The following is a 17,579-nucleotide window of genomic DNA, read 5'->3' on the forward strand; positions in this document are numbered from 1 at the left end:
TATGCAGGGATGTGACGAGGAAGGCTAAGACCCATTCGGAATTAAATCTGGCAAGGGATGTCAAGGACAACAAGAAGGGCTTCTTCAAATACATCACTAGCAAGAGGAAGACTAGGGAAAATGTGGGCCCTTTGCTGAATGGGGTGGGTGCCCTGGTGACGAAGGATACAGAAAAGGCAGAATTCCTGAATGCCTTCTTTGCTTCAGTCTTTACTGTTCAGTCCAGCCCTCAGGAATCCCAAGCCCCGGAGGCAAGAGAGAAAGTCTGGAGAAAGGAAGACTTTCCCTTGGTTGAGGAGGATCGGGTTAGAGATCATTTAGGCAAACCTGACACCCACAAATCCATGGGCCCCAATGGGATGCACCCACGAGTGCTGAGGGAGCTGGCAGATGTTATTGCTAAGCCACTCTCCATCATCTTTGAAAGGTCATGGAGAACAGGAGAGGTGCCTGAGACCTGGAAGAAAGCCAATGTCACTCCAGTCCTCAAAAAGGGCAAGGAGGAGGACCCAGGCAGCTACAGGCCAGTCAGCCTCACCTCCATCCCTGGAAAGGTGATGGAGCAGCTCATCCTGGAGGCCATCCCTAAGCATGTGGAGGAAAAGAAGGTGATCACGAGGAGACAGCATGGCTTCACCAAGGGGAAATCATGCCTAACCAATCTGATGATAGCCTTCTCTGATGGAATGACTGGCTGGGTAGATGAGGGGAGAGCAGTGGGTGTTGTCTCCCTGGACTTCAGCAAGGCTTTCCACACTGTCTCCCATAACATCCTCATAGGGAAGCTCAGGAAGTGTGGGTTAGATGAGTGGCCAGTGAGGTGCATTGAGAACTGGCTGAATGGCAGAGCTCAGAGGGTTGTGATCAGCGGCGCAGAGTCTAGTTGGAGGCCTGTAGCTAGCGGTGTCCCCCAGGGTCCAGTCTTGTTCAACTTCTTCATCAATGACCTGGATGAAGGAACATAGTGCACCCTCAGCAAGTTTGCTGACGATACAAAACTGGGAGGAGTGGCTGATACGCCAGAGGGCTGTGCTGCCATTCAGAGAGACCTGGACAGGCTGGAGAGGTGGGCGGAAAGGAACCTCATGAAGTTCAACAAAGGCAAGTGCAGGGTCCTGCACCTGGGGAGGAATAACCCCAGGCACCAGTACAGCTTGGGGATTGACCTGCTGGAAAGCAGCTTTGCTGAGAAGGACCTGGGAGTACTGGTGGACACCAAGTTAAGCATGAGGCAGCAATGTGCCCTTGTGGCCAAGAAGGCCAATGGGATCCTGGGGTGCATCAGGAAGAGTGTTGCCAGCAGGTGGAGGGAGGTGATCCTCCCCCTCTACTCAGCCCTGGTGAGGCCACATCTGCAGTACTGTGTCCAGTTCTGGGCTCCCCAGTCCAAGAGGGATGTGGCACTACTGGAGCAAGTCCAGCGAAGGGCTACAAAGATGATTAGGGGATTGGAGCATCTCTCTTATGAGGAAAGGCTGAGAGAGCTGGGCCTGTTTAGCCTGGAGAAGAGAAGACTGAGAGGGGATCTTATCAATGTGTACAAGTATCTGAAGGGAGGGTGTCAAGAGGATGGGACCGGACTCTTTTCAGTGGTGCCAAGCGACAGGACGCGAGGCAACGGGCACAAACTGAAACACAGGAAGTTCCATCTGAACATGAGGAAAAACTTCTTCACTGTGAGGGTGACAGAGCACTGGAAGAGGTTGCCCAGAGAGGTTGTGGAGTCTCCTTCTCTGGAGATATTCAAAACCTTCCTGGACGCAATCCTGCGCAACGTGCTCCAGGTGACCATGCTTGAGCAGGGGGGTTGGACTAGATGATCTCCAGAGGTCCCTTCCAACCTCAGCGATTCTGTGATTCTGTGAAAATTATTAATTATAATTTTGGGGGGGTGAAGGAGAAAAAAGGTGAAGGTTCTGAAATGTCTTTTGGCCACTGGATGGAAGTTCAGCTGATGGTTTACCCAGGCTCACTTGGGCAGCAATGGAGTGATGTGCTATCAGACAGGGTGTCAGACCAGGTATCCAACCCAGCTCTTCCAGTGTGCACCTTCTCTGTGATGCGCAAATTGTTTCAAGCAATTTCTCAACAAGGTGGAGAAATAAATCTATTCTTTTCATTCTAGCACTATGAGATCATTTTATTATTAAAACAGAGCATGCCCCTCTCTAGAATTGTAGCTCAAGACACTTTTCTTTAAACAGTTGATGCATAAATCAAAAAGACAATTATTCTGGCAGCAAAAGAAGCAGTTATGGAGCTAGATTAACAATTCCTACCAGTGAAGTATTACTTGAGGGGACTATCTCAGCTACAGTAAAGTATGTAACTTTGACAACAGGTTAGCAAATTAGTGAAATTCCCATTCACAAAAAATGCATTATCATCAGCTCTCTCAGAAAACAATTCCCAACTCTGAAATAATTGAAATGGACAGTGAAGGAGGTAGGATGGTGGAGGTTAATTCCCTGGACCATTTTCAGGTTACGGCTCAAATGCCCTGTGCCACTAAATCATTTTCACAGCTCTTTTACCATTTTCCAGTATAAGCCCTTAGCAACAAAAAAGATGGGTCCAGGGTAAAAATGTCACCTGACTGCCATACACCCCTACTAGGTTCCATTTTGATTATCTGGCGGAGGGGAAAAAAAAAAAAAAAAAAAGCGAGCAGAAGGGAGAACTGTGTTCAGAAATACTCAAATGAGTTGACAAAAGAATTTGCAGTATAAGTTCCTTAACCAGCTTGCATTACCTTGAAGAAGTTGCTTACCCTCAGTGCTATCCCAACTGTCAAAATAAGCATATTCATATTCCTCCTAGGTTCAGCTGTTTGTAGAGCCCTTTGATGAAAGGCTAGATGTGCAACTATTCCCCCATCCCACATGTTCTTGTTCACATAGGATGTTTTTTATGCTAGTTAATGCTTCTTAGAGAAGCAAAAAAGCAGAAAGCAAAGGAGTGAGGAGTGTCTTTTATTAAAGCTAATTTCTGAGGCCAACTCACACTTCCCTACTGCTGGCTAAAAGACATGATACTATTAACTCTGTTTGCTCAAGCCTGCATTAATGTTTTAATACAGTATGAAACATTTTGTTAGATACTGATATAGGCAAGGAAACAACTATTCATAACACAAACAATCTGGGATATTCTAATTACATTTTTAATATCATTCTTCTTTCAATTGCCTGTTTATCAATGCAAACAGAAAATTCTTTCCTCCATCTTTTCACTTAAAACAGAATCTATCATTTTCCATTCAAAAGCCAACAAGATGATGATGTTAAAATGTCAGCTGAAACTCAACCCACACAAAACACATGCAGAGTTGTTAAAAGGAAGGAAGTTTACTCTGATTAAATGAACTTCTTAGGAAGATTTCCTAACACCTTGCTAGGACAAAAGTTTCTGCAGCCATGAAAAGTCCTGGTTTTAAGATTCTCCTTTTTGTTAGAAACAGGTGTTCTTGAAATTTTTCTAAGTGAAGTGTTAACACTGAAATGTGGTATATAATGGTAATAACATGCTAACACACAGTCTAGACCATACTATGCAGAACTACAACTTCACAGATAGTATCAGAGCTAGCACAATGTTTATTACTCAGAATAAATCTTGCCACAGTTAAACCTTCTAATAGATCAACACCGGCCAAGGGAGATTTTACATCAGCTGCTTCCTTTTAATAAATATGTAAAAGTCTGCTCTGGCTTTTGATGTGTGTTTAAACACGGAAGTTCACTAAACAAATATTTTTAACTACTTGGATATAAAGAATAATGAAAATGATAGTCTGCATGTAGAAAATATTTGCCTAGGGAAGGATTGTTTCATTATCAGCAAACAGCACAGACCAAATTAACCAGCTGATTTATTTAAAAAAAGGGGGGGGGTGGAAAAGGTGAAGGGGGCTTGCTTGAACTAGACAGTTATTTCTTTTTAAGGACAAATCTCTATTTTTCAATGTGAACTCTGCATTTTAGGCTTTAGCCAGTCAGTTCCTCATAATCTTGATGTATGTCAGAGAAGCCTGAAGAAGCTCTGAAAAAGAAAAAAACAAACTGAACCAGACCAAACAGAAAAAAAAAAAAAAGAAAAAAAGACATTGTTTCTGTGCTTCAATGCCAGTTTCAGAACAGAATAGCGCCTTAAATATTTATAACTTTTAGCTGAAAGATATGCTAATGCTGCTCTGAAGCAAATCTGTAATAGAAAGCCAAGGCCAAGAACTGCAAAATACTAGTTTTACATTACTCAGGCTCAGTTTCCAATCTTTTTTTTTTTTTTTTCTATTCCTAAACCTGATTTGGGAAATAAGGTTTGTGAATCAAGAGCATCTCAGACCACACAGACCTGTCAGTGATCCAGATGCAGGTGGACTGTAGATAAAAACCCAAAGACTGAAGAGAAGACCTTAGGGATAAAATACAAAGATAACAGAAACTTATGGTAACAATACAGTTGAGATGTCGTAAAAATCACATAAAACATCGTTAAAGTTTGCAAAAGGAAAACTTTTATAATAGTCCTGCTGTACAGAGAAAGAACAATTTTGGGCAGCAGCACCAGCTAAAATCCAAAAATGATCATGAATTTAAAGCTTTTCCCTGAATAACTGCATTTCCGAGAGGATCCAGGAGACAATTTTTCAAAGTAATGAGACTCTAAATATGTAGCAAGCACACAAAGCAGTGGGTCTTTCAAAAGAGTCTAGGAGGCCAACAACCCACTAATTACAATAGGAGTGAGGCAACTATGCACTTTTTCAGAAGTCCAGTTGCAATCCTTCTGAATCTCTAGGCCTCTAACACTTTTATACAATCTAGCCCCACACTTCTTATTGTTACTTGTCACAAGATTGCTGTTTGAAAAGGAGGATGTTCCTATGTTATCAGTAAAGTGATGGAAAACGGCACTGTAACACAGCAAAAGATCCTAAAGGCAGAACCAAGTGTTCCCAGCTGAATAAATAAAAACTTACCCAAGCGCCCTATACATGCACAATGACATTTATTTGTAAAGATGCATACCTGCATATGTTATTTACCTAAGATTAAAACTAAATTGTAACCTTATGGTTAAACTATGTATAACAGTAATACTATGTGATGATACCTACTATCTGTGGTTAGAGTTATGATTTCTAATACGTGAAGTAATTCGATTTGGAGAGGAGAGGGGCAAGAGGAAGGGAAGCTTCAGAATTCAAAACTGTAAGTTGTAGTACTTGCTTAGGCCTGTCCACAGTTTTCACAGGTACAATCACTGTGTTTCCCAGTTTGGAAAAGTAATCATAAGATCTTTTTTCTATCCAGAATAAAATGAAAAGAAGAAAAGAAGAAATGATTTTCTAAACTCAACATATGTCTGTCACAGTGTAACTGTCTGAACCCCTCTTGTAGGTATCTGTGTTATACCCAAAAACATAATAGAAAACTCACAAGGATTCAAGCAAAAACAAAACAGAAAAAATGAAAATTTACAGCTGTAGCCTAGAATATATGCTTGTATCAGTTTTTATCAATTTATATAGTGCATATATATTTTAAACAATCTCTCCAAAAAATACATGCTAAGACTTTAATATAAACTCTCAAGATGATTCTATTTTAATTACTCTTATTTTTCTGATAAATAGTTCAATAAATATATCCTTGTACCTCTTTCAAGTCCATCAAAAAAGTGCTCTTCCTCCTTCCCTGATGTATAACCTAGCATCTTTAGCCCATACAAAAGACAACGGTAAACATACCTTAGGCTATTCTTCTTCCAAACCCATGTTCATTTGCAGCTTTGGTTTTGCTTGTTACCAGGAAAGATCTTTTTGCAGGCCTGAAGATTGGTAAAGCATTAGCAACCTTATTGCGAAACACTGTCAGAAACACCATGCAAACAGACTGGAAGAAAAAAAGAAAAAGTGTCTTGTAGTGGGCATGCAGAATTTTTTTCATCTATAGGAAAAGCTGAAGTTATTTATAGCAGCAAAGATGCTGTTCAGTCAACAGTGCCTTGCTGTCAACTGCTGAGTTACTATCTCTCATAAGGACCTGTACTAAACTTACTATTAACTCTAATGCTTACGTGAATCTTCCTACTAAACTAGGTAAGGATATCCGCAGTAGTGACTGTTTGTCAGTTAGACTTTGCAAAACTTGCTTCACATAAAATTTCTGTGCTCACATTGATTTTGAGAGAATGATCAGAAGGAAATTGCTTGTGATTTTATTTTACCTCTTTAAAAAGATAAACGTGAAGTAAGAAGTTACATTTCCTTAGCACATTAGCATACAATTTACAAATGCAGTATTAAAAAGTGCTGTACAATTAAAAATTAACTTCATCTTAAAATAACAACTCACGTATCACTAAGACCTGAAAAAAACAGACATTACAGTACATTGTATTACAGTTGCACACAAACAGGGCTTGATTTTGAAACATGCATGTGTGAATATGCTTATGCATGTTTATGTATGATTTTTTCCCAATAGCAATGTTTGCACATGCAGGTGACTGCAAATATAAAACCTATCTTAATTTTTCCAAACAGAGAATACAGGATCACTTGTATCCACAGTTCATGTTAGAAATACATATTCATATCAAAACTGCATAGCACAAACTATAATTATTTTGAAACCCCACTGAAAATATAAGCCTTAACTTATCAGCAATATTAAATGCTGGATATAGATTTGATATAACCTGAATTTGCTTTACTATTGTAAAGATCATATGAATAAACCATGAACTTTCTAACACAGAAACAATTATTTCAACTAATATAAACAATTATATGTTCAGAAACAAGCAAAAACTGGTAACTATAGTTGTTAATGGCTCATGAAAGTGGTTTTAACTTTTGCTGTCACCAGCTGATACCAAGTTTTTTATAGTGCCAAAATATACATCCATCAGAAATTTTGCTTAGTAAATATTATAAGAGATTTCTTTCTATAAATACTACTTTTCATACAATAATACCAAAAAACTTAACAGAATTATCTTAATTACAGTTCCAAATCACAGAGCTGTTTAATTACTAAATTTGCTTTAAAAGTTTATCTAATTCAGACTTTTTGCATTTTTACTGTTTTTCATGATTTTGAATCGCTTCCTACTTTTTATATACGCTTTCTGAATACAAATCTGGTTGTTGATCCATACTATCAAGGTAATATTTAAGACACTATCATGACTTCTTAAGCCTTCGCAGTTTTAACTTTCTGAGACCATCTCCAACCTCTTTTTTTCTTTTTTGGATAGGCTTCTCTGGAGACATAGACAGCAGTTTAAAATGAGATGATGAAGGCATCAGAGATAAATCTTCAGTGGTTGTGTCTGGCTCATTTTTGTTTGTCTGCACTATATTGTTCCCCACAAGAAGAGGTCTGGAGAGGTTTTTTTCCAAAGTAAGTGACTCTTCATCAGACATCATCTTTGTCAAGTCTTGTTTAGAAAACAATCTTGAATCAAATGGGGTCTTCTCCTCCAAGAACGGACCTGAACAATCATCATTGCACTTGCTCATTTCTGTATTGTCAGGAATTAAAGGAGCCTCTTCAGAAAACACTTTTTTGGAATGGTCTAACTTTTCTTCTGAACCACAACTGTTTTGTTGAGCCTGTGTTTTAGTCACTTTTTGACTTTGTTTTGGATCTAGCAGTGCTGACTCATAGCTACAAGGAGGGTTCTTGCTTAGAAGTCTCATCTTTAACCACTCTGCAGAGTGAGGTTTTTGCTGGCTGCTAGCATCATCTGGCTGTCTCTGATTAACATCATTTTCCAACTCCAAAACAGGAAGCTCTAAGTTGCTCTCAGATGTATTTATGCAATCCTTTAGTTCTCCTATACTCCTACATTTTAATTCAGATGGAGGACTGGGAGAAGTTTGACAGTCATTCTTTCTGTTCCCTTTCTGTGAGTCCACTGAGCCAAGATATACTTTCTCGGAGTCCTTGCTGGTCTGAGGTTTGCTCACGCTACTTTTCCTTGGTTTTGTCCTTTTCACACTGCAATAAAAAAGGATTTTGTTTTTAATAAAAAGGAATCTTTACCACCTCAATCTGCCCTTTGTGCAAACTCTCAAAGACCAGTAGGGCAACCCTCCTTCTGAATGTGGAAAAAAAAAATGTGTATCACCTGACAAGCAGTAATGTTTGTCTAGTGTGGATAATACCAAGTGTTATCCATCTGATTTTCCACTGCACTAGGGGAATCCTATTTATTAATGACTAAGCCAGGAAGGAGTTCACATTCTATTCCAAGAGGCAGAACTGGATTCATTACAGATGTTAAAGGTCAACACTGCATAAGTACATTGAATTCCTTCCCAAATTAGCTAGATAAAATAGTGTTTCATAAGTGTCTAAATGATTTCAAACCATTCCCATATATTCATATACATTATGCATATCTAAAGAATAGAGGGGGGCAGGCAGGAAGATGCAGTGTGTGTGTCTGTGTATGAGAGTTTCTAATCTCTAGTTTAGAATGTTCCTCTGGAATTTTTCCCAGGACATTTCAAAGCATTACTTTAAAGTTAACCACTGCTCATCTAATATCAGGCCTGCTCATCTGGGAAGGACTTCGGTAACACAAATAGATGCATTATTTTAAAAGGAATTATACAGGAAAATGAAATCACAAGAGACATGATGGAGTGTTAGTACATAAACAGTCTTCAACCTACAAATCTAAACTTCACATAGGCTGTAAGATGAACTTTACATACAAGTATGGAAGCTGCCTATGTAAGATTTAAAGTCTGAAAACTATAGCATAGCTCCTCCCATGCTGAGACTGCTTTCTGCAGCTCTGCTGATGCCATCAGTTCGCAAGTCAGCATATCTAACTTCAGAAAAGGAGGACCTTCCAAGAGCTGGAATAGTAGCTCCAAATCTAATTTCACTTCTAAAGACAGCACGGATGAGACAATGTGGGTTAAAACAAATTTTACCAGGGTTCACAGCAATCCCCTAATTCCACAATAAACATTTTGGGCTGCTGGCAGCTCACACAAGTAAGAACAGCATAGTGGTATAGCACAGGACCACTGAAACGTTCAGCTGACCAGCTAACCTTCCTTATCCACTAAGCTATATAGCTGTACAGGGCACTCTTTAGTTGTAGCCAAAAATCCTGACTAAGACTGTGGTACATTGTACATTCTCAAAATGGAAAAAAAAAAAAAAAAAAGTATTTGCAAAGTGCTTTTTTTCTTTTTAAACCAGATTCAAACATCACATGTATTTATTTTGGCTCAGAGCTTCATTCAAGAAAAAAACCCTGTTTTGATTCTGCCTACTGCTATGTGAGATAGCTTATGTGGGTTGCAATAGCTTTTTTCATGCCCTGCAAAATAACAAAGAGCATTTTATGTGCTTATCCACAGTACAGTATCAGTCTCTTAACAATCAAAAATAATCTTTTATATAAGAGTTCATATTATTTGACATTTCATTACATACGCTGGGTCCTATTTACTCATATTTTGTCAGATTATAAATTTAACATCTCAGGAACAAGAGTGACGCACATTTCTTTCAAGATGTCTTGCTTTATCTGTTGACTCAGACTAAGCTTAAACTTTTTGTTCTCAGCAGATTCAGTAAAATATTCAGACGTCCCATTGGAAAGTTCTTCTTTCTGCTCCAAAAGAAAACACAGGTTTAAAACATGACACATTAAGCTATGATTATTCAACATAAAACTCCATTTGTACTACTAAGGCTTACAGATGTTCTTTATTATATTGATGTGAGCGGTCTAAGAGAAACAGCTAAGAACTAAATTATTTTTAATCTTATAATATCTGGGAGTCTGTAGTCAGTTTACTCTGCTTTCAGACTCCCGATGAACATACTTCATATGCTAAAATATACCGCAAACAAACAAGACTGCAATGTAAAGGATGTAGCTTTCCAAACCATCTGAGGAAACTGTTGGCAAATACTTGACATCTTTGTGGCTCAAACTGTGACAAATGCCAGGAATCTCTGTTGCAGACAGGAGCATTTTTGTCAGTGTTTTCTGAAGAGACTGACTGGCGCAGTGGTCTATAGACTTATTCTCAAAAGAATTCCCATAATTTTCTATACTTACAAAAAATATACAGAGTATTACTTGCTCATTTAAGAAGGCAAGGGTTAAAAGTTTTAATACTAACATTCGGACGCTCACAGCTTGTAGTGGTTGGCTACTACAGGACAACAGGGGAATTCTTTCTGGTCTCAACTAACAGCAGTACCATGGTTTTATATAATATGAGACTGGGGGGGGGAGGGAAGGAAAATGCTCTTTTTCTTCAAACTGTGAGCATTTCCTTTCACAATGAAGCAATCTCAATGAGAGAAGGGCCATTTGCTGACTTCACTATTAACTACCATATACTTCAAATAAATACGATCTCTGAGGCTACGGAGAGGAGAGAAAAAATGTCACAAAGCCAAGAAGAGAAGAGGCTTTGTGCTTCTCCTTTTCTTTGACAGCATTTTTCTTCATCAGCCTGGATGATGCAACTTCTGATTGGGGCTCATCAAACGTAGGGAGTACTCATTTATACTGTTGCCTGCTTAACATTGTGAACCTAGTACGTTAGAGCCGGGCAAAACAAAAGAACCGAAGAAAGCCAAGAGGGACTGTGGAGGCACAAGGCTAAAGCACGTACATGACCACTAGCTGGAACACAATTCGGGAACCTTTCACTTATGGGGGATTAAACCCTGCTGTTTTTCTAAAGGAGAGGAGGTAAACCCTACTTCTCTTCCCAAGAGAATGACCTAGTAAAAACAACTTCCTGTTTTGTTAAGGAGAAAGAGAGTAGTCTGGCAAAGAAACAGGGCATTTTGACAGTTTAAAAAACTGCAGATGTTTTGAGCCTCTGTTTCAGATGCAAGTTATGCAAACTTTTCTGTGTGTATTAATAGATGCATGAAGTTCTGTGCACTGCTGTTGCAATATGTGTGTTTACAGTAGGCAAACAACACATAAGACATACATGCAATGTGATTTCAATCTCAAAAATCAAGCCTAACTAGTTTAAGATAAGGAATGAATAGCTGCTTCTATTCTTGTCAGAGGTATGGACTCCCCTAACTTGACTTAATATATGTTCATATTTTTGTAAACTATTACAAGGAATAATAATATTATTATGATACTGAAAAGCTTTAAAAAGAGGCACAGACTCTTAACTTTAAAGCCAGTAGCAACTATTCTAATTTCCAGTTACAGCCCCACAACTTAGACTGAAGATCTTACACAATAATTCTGTATCAAAACCATTGGACAGCACTCTTATTTAGCCATAGAAAGCAGCACAAGCAGAAGCATTTGCACTTTCCTTCCTTATTCTACTTTATGGTAACTGGGAAGGCTATTCATATTAAATCTTTTCCAGTCCTCAGCTCATCAACAAGCTCATCAAGAAGGCAGACTGACAGAATCACCAGTCCACTAAGGCGCTTCTTTAGATGTGGTAAACCATCTTCTAGATGGGTGGAAAGTAATGCTTTGTATAAAACCTGAGTGTGCCAGTGAAGACAAAGGAGGATTATGGGCAGGAACTGGCCACACGTACTCACTACCGTAGGTAAGCCATAAACCTCAGATCTAACTTGTATCCTGTTATGAACAGTGAATGACTGTTGTCTGGAATTCAAAGCCATTTTAGGGTGTGAAGAGCAGACCCTAAAGAGAGGCAAAGACAGCAAAGTCATTTCACATGTGAACTGAGTCAGATTGGAAGTTAATAGTTCAGAGTTGAATGGCTAACACATTCACTTTCTACACCACCTTGAATCTTTTATTTTGTTTTCAAGTAACTTATTCCATCAAGTAGCAACAGAAAAGGGTTAAGATATTAAAAAAAAAAAAATTTATATGTGAAACACTTCTGAACATGCCCTCTAAGTACAGTAGATTTTCCCCTTGGAACCACACCCTGTAAGTGCTGTATTTTGAGAGCTGAACAATTAACATAAGGCATATGAGTCAGTCTTTGAAAGACTCTGTGGGAACCAGAGAGCCTTTTGCTATTACGAGTGATGTAAACTCCCTAAGGCTGGAATAAGTCCACAATAGAAGGCAAAAAGAGTCATAAATAACAACAATGGGCACTGCATATACTACTAAGACACTCAGCCATTATTGGTGATACTTCCTTTATTTTCTTTATTAAACTTAATAATTTTAGTTAACTAAAAAATTAAAAAACTGTCTGTTTTGGGAATACTATTTATTTCCTATGGGAACTTCAGGACTTGTTAGAGAAAGAAAAAAAAAGCTAATCTGCTCTCATCCTGTCTAGTAATCCCAAATTCCTTTTAGGCAGTGAAATAATTAAAGAAAAATATTTCAGGCATAAAAAGGAGGACAGCAGAAGCAGACTTCATATAAACAATGACACCATGACAGAGAAAAACGTCAAAGCACCGCCAGACTTGCGACTTGACTCTGAAAGAGCTGCAGGGAGTGGGATTGCTGCTAACAAATTAAAACCACATTTCTTGGCAAATTGTTAAAGACAGACATATTTACATTTGTATAGAGACTGGGTGGGCACAAAAGATTAAAATGGTTCTTTAGCCCTTGAACTGCCAAGTTCTATTAGAAATCTGTGCTCTGAAAATCCTAGGGTAAACTCACTCCTTTTTGTCACTAAAAGTCAACGGAGAAGGGCCTGCAGAAAGGAGGCTTACAAAGAAAGAGGAGTCACTACCTACCTGCTCATAATACTTGCTTCACAGAACCTGATTTGCAGATCCTTAGTACTTACCCAAACAGAGGTCTGGCATCAAGACGAAAAAACCCTATTAAGACCTACATAGAAACTTGACTGTTAGGCACACAGCATACTTGCTTTAAGGCTTATCAAATTGCAAATTTGTTCTTTTACTATCTAGACTCGAAGTGAAAAAGAATCCCTCAAAAATCTCAAAAAGAGTGGTGATTGCCATATGCACCTCTCTCCAGGAGAGTCTAGTTTAGCTATACAGCATTAAATACCTATAAAAGTATTACTTATGGATGTACACTTGTGAAGAATTCTTACAATTAATCATATTGAAGAAGACTGAAAGGTTTGGCCTCTTCAGAAATCAACCCGACAACACTGCTCACACAAACATTGAAATTCATGTCTGGTTAAAAAGAACACATTGTTTTTGAATTGCACTTATCAATGTGACTTGACTCATTCATCAAACAACAAACTTAATAGAAAACATCAATGGGTGCAATAAATCAAATTTAGTATCAGAGTGGCATATGGAGGTCCCCACTGAGGCCTCATATAGCACATGTAGTGAGGCAATCCCTAACATCAAAATTCCTAGACTCTGAATATAATAATGTAGATGAAACAATGGAATAAAGTATTATCCCAATTACACACAACTGAATAAAATTAAAATTAGTAAAAGGAATCAGACAGAAGTAGTTATTCTTGGGAGCGTTATCTGATCTTGTACTTCTATGATTTCTCTTAATGCCACCCTAGTGGTATCATGAGCTCAACCATATAAGCTTTTAGGTCTCAGAAAAGTTCTAATACATGACTGGCAGAGCGAAGAGGTCATATAGGACTCTTTCCAATCTGATAAATATCAAAGGCTTCCTAAAACAGGCCTGTGAATGAAGGATGAATCAGATCCAACTGACAGAAAATCAACAGGCATGGGACACTGGGTCTAGTCTTCTGGCTGACCCCACATGAAAGAAAATCTTTCCCTAATGTCTCCTTTCATGACTCCTACATGACCCAAATTCTTCAGTGTTTTTAATGTAGCACTGCATCTGTCCTACAGATTCCTACCATACCATAAACCATTCACAGAAATGTTCCAAGTACAGAAATGGATATTCTTAATCTGAAATAATGTTCGCTGGTTGGTCTTGAAGAATTTTGCTTTAGATTTTAAAGTGGACTGTCCCATTCTACAGGTCAATAATTTGCAACAAAAAACACTAAGGATCACATTCCACATTACAAATGGGAGTATTGATTTCCATATTTGAAACAGGTATTTTTAAGAAATGCTGATGGTTTTGAAACACATTCTTTTGACAAGACTGAATATCAACCAGAGAAAGCCACATCTCTCTTGTAACAAGCAGAACTGTATGACCTATTAGTAGCATACCACAGAAAGCAAGGTCTAACTTCTGGATCAGTACAGTCTTCATTATCTACTACCAAAATTCACTTTCATTTGACACTATGAATCTTAACTACTAAGTTTTTGCTTGCCAAAAGTCCCTGCAATCTGCACTGTTTAGTCCAAGATTAGGCCCTATTTGTTACAAGCCCCTGTGATACACATTCCACTTTCTCAAAACACAAGGTGTGAATGTGGGTATCGCACCTGCTACATCAACTACTGTCAATTCCGAACACTCAAGAGGTCCTCAAAACATCATTAGATTAGTTTACAGCATAAGACTTCTATCAGAAAAATGCCTTCTTGCTTTTAAAGTCTTTTGTATGTATTTTAATCATATTTTGGGTAGAGTAGGAATCCAAAAACTGTTCTGAATTTGAGAAATGACAGATTAACAAAACTAAAGAGTTACCTAGATTTTCATTTGAATACTTGCTAGGTAATGGAAAAACTCCTAATATGTAGTAAATGGCATAAAACAAATAAAAGTTGAGAGTACATTAAAAAACTAACATTACAAGGGGGTCTGTTTAAAACTTCATACTCATTATGTAATACAGATAGCAAGAAATTACATAACACTTTCTAAACCCACAGATGGTGCTCCTGAAACAAATGATTTATTTACATACTTAGAAACACGTGTGATACATACTGTGTGCATTTGCTTGAAGGCAAAAGTGTTAAAATTAATGTTAACTAATTGATCTGTTAATCACTCTGATTTTATATAGTATCTGAATCTGGCAGCATCACTATCTTCAGAGAGAATGTCCATTGATAAGGGAAGGAGGAAAAAGACATTATCTTTTCAAGTAAAATAATGTCTCTCAATGATACTGAAGGAAAATTTAAAGCATAGCCTGAATTTTTTTTTTTTCAAAAACATGCATCTTCAGCCAACCTTTCATATCGATTTTAAAATTCCTGCCTTCAATAGTTATAAAAGAGGACATGAATGTGAAACATTTGTGTTTTATACTTTAAAGATTTTTTTATAAAATAAAAAAAATAGTAATTTTATGTGTAGCTCAATCCCTTCACCCGAATTACAAACCACAGGAGAAGGAATCTACTTCTCAACTGTCACATGGGTATCTGGAAAAGCAAGGCAATCCTGTAATGATGTACTACAGCTTTTAGCAGTCTGAAATTTGGATCCTCTAAATGTAAGTGGTATATCAGAGTGAACCACTGCAGATGTCTAAACCAATATTAACAATCAGTAATAATTTAAGTAACCTTTGTATTTATCCTTGCAGATATAGTAAAATTTCCTTTGTTCTGGGTTATATGACATAACAGAACACTAATTAAAGTACATGACCTATACAACGTAATGACTGATCTACTTAAAACATCAGTTCTTACAGAATAAATACCTGGAAAAATAATACACCAATTTTAAAAACAACTGTTGTATTTATACAATTACAGTAGCATTTAACAACTGTAGGAGATCTCAGAAAGATTAACATTCTTGATCTTGTTGGTTATACAAATAGGTAGAAACAGACAAACTAACAGGCCTCAGCCCAGTAACATAGCTGCACAGCCTGGGAAAGCATTACTGTTCAACAGTTTAGCCAGTGTTTTAGTTTGGTTTCCAAAACAAAACAACCCCCCTCACCCCAAGATTTCTGAGCTCATGCTGTGGGCCTGTCCCTCCAAATAATTTCTAAACGTGCAGGTCAATCGCAGGCAACTATGACAGACTCACTGAGGTCTCAAATTCAGTAAGTTCTTAAATGTTTAAAGAAACTTAACAGCCAGGAAAAGGAAAGATCCCTTATAAATGTCTTCCCAGAGGGAAAGGCAGAGCTAGCTCAGTCGCTGTAGCCATTCAGCTTGCTGACAGCTGGTATGCAATCCAAACAAGTCACAGCTCTCCCTGGCCAGCAGTTCAAAGGCAGGTTAGGAACACTAGGCAACTGGAGGAGATTCATGGGGTCAAAAAACCCAAGGGTACCGTGGAAGAGTTATGTGGGCACAGAGAGAATTCCAGTGGACGTTGCAGTGGACGGTTTAGGGAGCGTAGGAACGAACTGCAGGCATGACATAGGGATTTTCTACCACACGTGGCAGGGAGCTGAGGTCACTCAGATGGATGAGGCATAGGAAATACATGAGGAAACTGGGGGTATCGTGGTGAAAGCTGATGGCTGGAGAAGGCAAAAGAGGACTCAGGATAAATACAAAGGCAATCTTCTTTATTAGTTCCAATAATGACAGAACAACCTGTTAGATTTTTTTTCTAATAAGGATTAAGGACACAACATGAGGAAATAATGAAAACGGATTTCATTCTATATCAACATACTCATTCTGAAACTCAGTCTTGGTCAGGTAATAGTCATTATCTATTTCAACCACATGGACAATTTGTACACAGTGACTGTATGGTGAGCAAAAAACACATCAGAAATGTTTGCATAAGGGTTGAATATGACAGAACTGGACTGCAGAAATTACAGATTGGTCAAAAATACATCCATGAACCTTCCCATTCATACATTTCAGCTTACTTTTCAATCAAGTTATGAAATTCCTACTAGTTATTACAGGGTTTCCTGCTGAAGGCTGAGGAACAGATTGCTCTTTAAAATGATATAAAAAAACTACCACATATTCTTTGGACAACAGGAATATAGAGAATTATTATCACAACATTAAGTCATTTAAGTCTCTTTCAGTACTTAAGTCATCAAAATCTCTCAGGTGCACAGTGACTAACAAAAATCTTTAGCTCACTGCAGCTTTCAACATTAGCATATGCCCATCCTCTCAAAGTCTGCAGAGAGGAAAGAACATCATTCAGTGCAAAGTCCAGAATCTTAGCTCAAATACACATTAACCACTAGTATAAGCTGTGACATCAAGAGAGTGAGAGTGGACAGGAAAATGATGCAAGTGAAAGGATGATGAGAGATAATATCTTAAATAATCACAAGGCTTTGACAAACAAGATCATGTGAATGCTGCTAAGTAGTTACTTAAATCAACTGGAGTACTCACATAAGAAACAACTACTAAAATCAGTAGATTACTGAACTTGTCCCTGCTTTTTGAATATTGCTTCATATGGGAATCATTTTATGTGCTTAATAATTTATATTGCAGCTGCAGGACCCTTCTTATTTCTGTTATCTTTCATTTGGATTTGCACAATGAGAAGTACAAAACCTTTTAATGAAGATGGATTCAACTTATTTATTGGCATTATCATAATTCTACTATTTTTTATTTCATTCTTTACGCACACTTATATTCTGTCTGCTTTTCAGATAAATAATGTTACTGAACAATCATTTTCAAATTAGTTCCCTGTAGCAATATCCTGGTCTTTTTCCAGAGATCTTACAGTTGATTCACTCAGCAGCATGCATGAAAACCGTAATTGCTCTTTGCAGTATAAAT

The 17,579-nt window shown here is 37.9% G+C and overlaps 1 protein-coding gene across 6 annotated transcripts in view; it reads right to left on the reverse strand.

Moving 5' to 3' along the window:
* Positions 1-6,205: 6,205 nt before the first annotated feature.
* SLX4IP (SLX4 interacting protein) overlaps positions 6,206-17,579 on the reverse strand; it is an 86,775-nt gene continuing 75,401 nt past the window's right edge. For all 6 annotated transcript variants that reach the window (XM_013949865.2, XM_067292704.1, XM_013949847.2 and 3 more), the window contains 2 exons: positions 9,539-9,648; positions 6,206-8,012 (listed from right to left, as the gene is read on the reverse strand). In XM_013949865.2, the coding sequence (XP_013805319.2) occupies positions 7,193-8,012; positions 9,539-9,648 (930 nt within the window). In that variant the 3' untranslated portion in view covers positions 6,206-7,192. The remainder of the gene's footprint in view (positions 8,013-9,538; positions 9,649-17,579) is intronic.

This window comes from Apteryx mantelli, chromosome 3 (genome assembly GCF_036417845.1).
Source record: "Apteryx mantelli isolate bAptMan1 chromosome 3, bAptMan1.hap1, whole genome shotgun sequence".
Lineage (NCBI taxonomy): Eukaryota > Metazoa > Chordata > Aves > Apterygiformes > Apterygidae > Apteryx > Apteryx mantelli.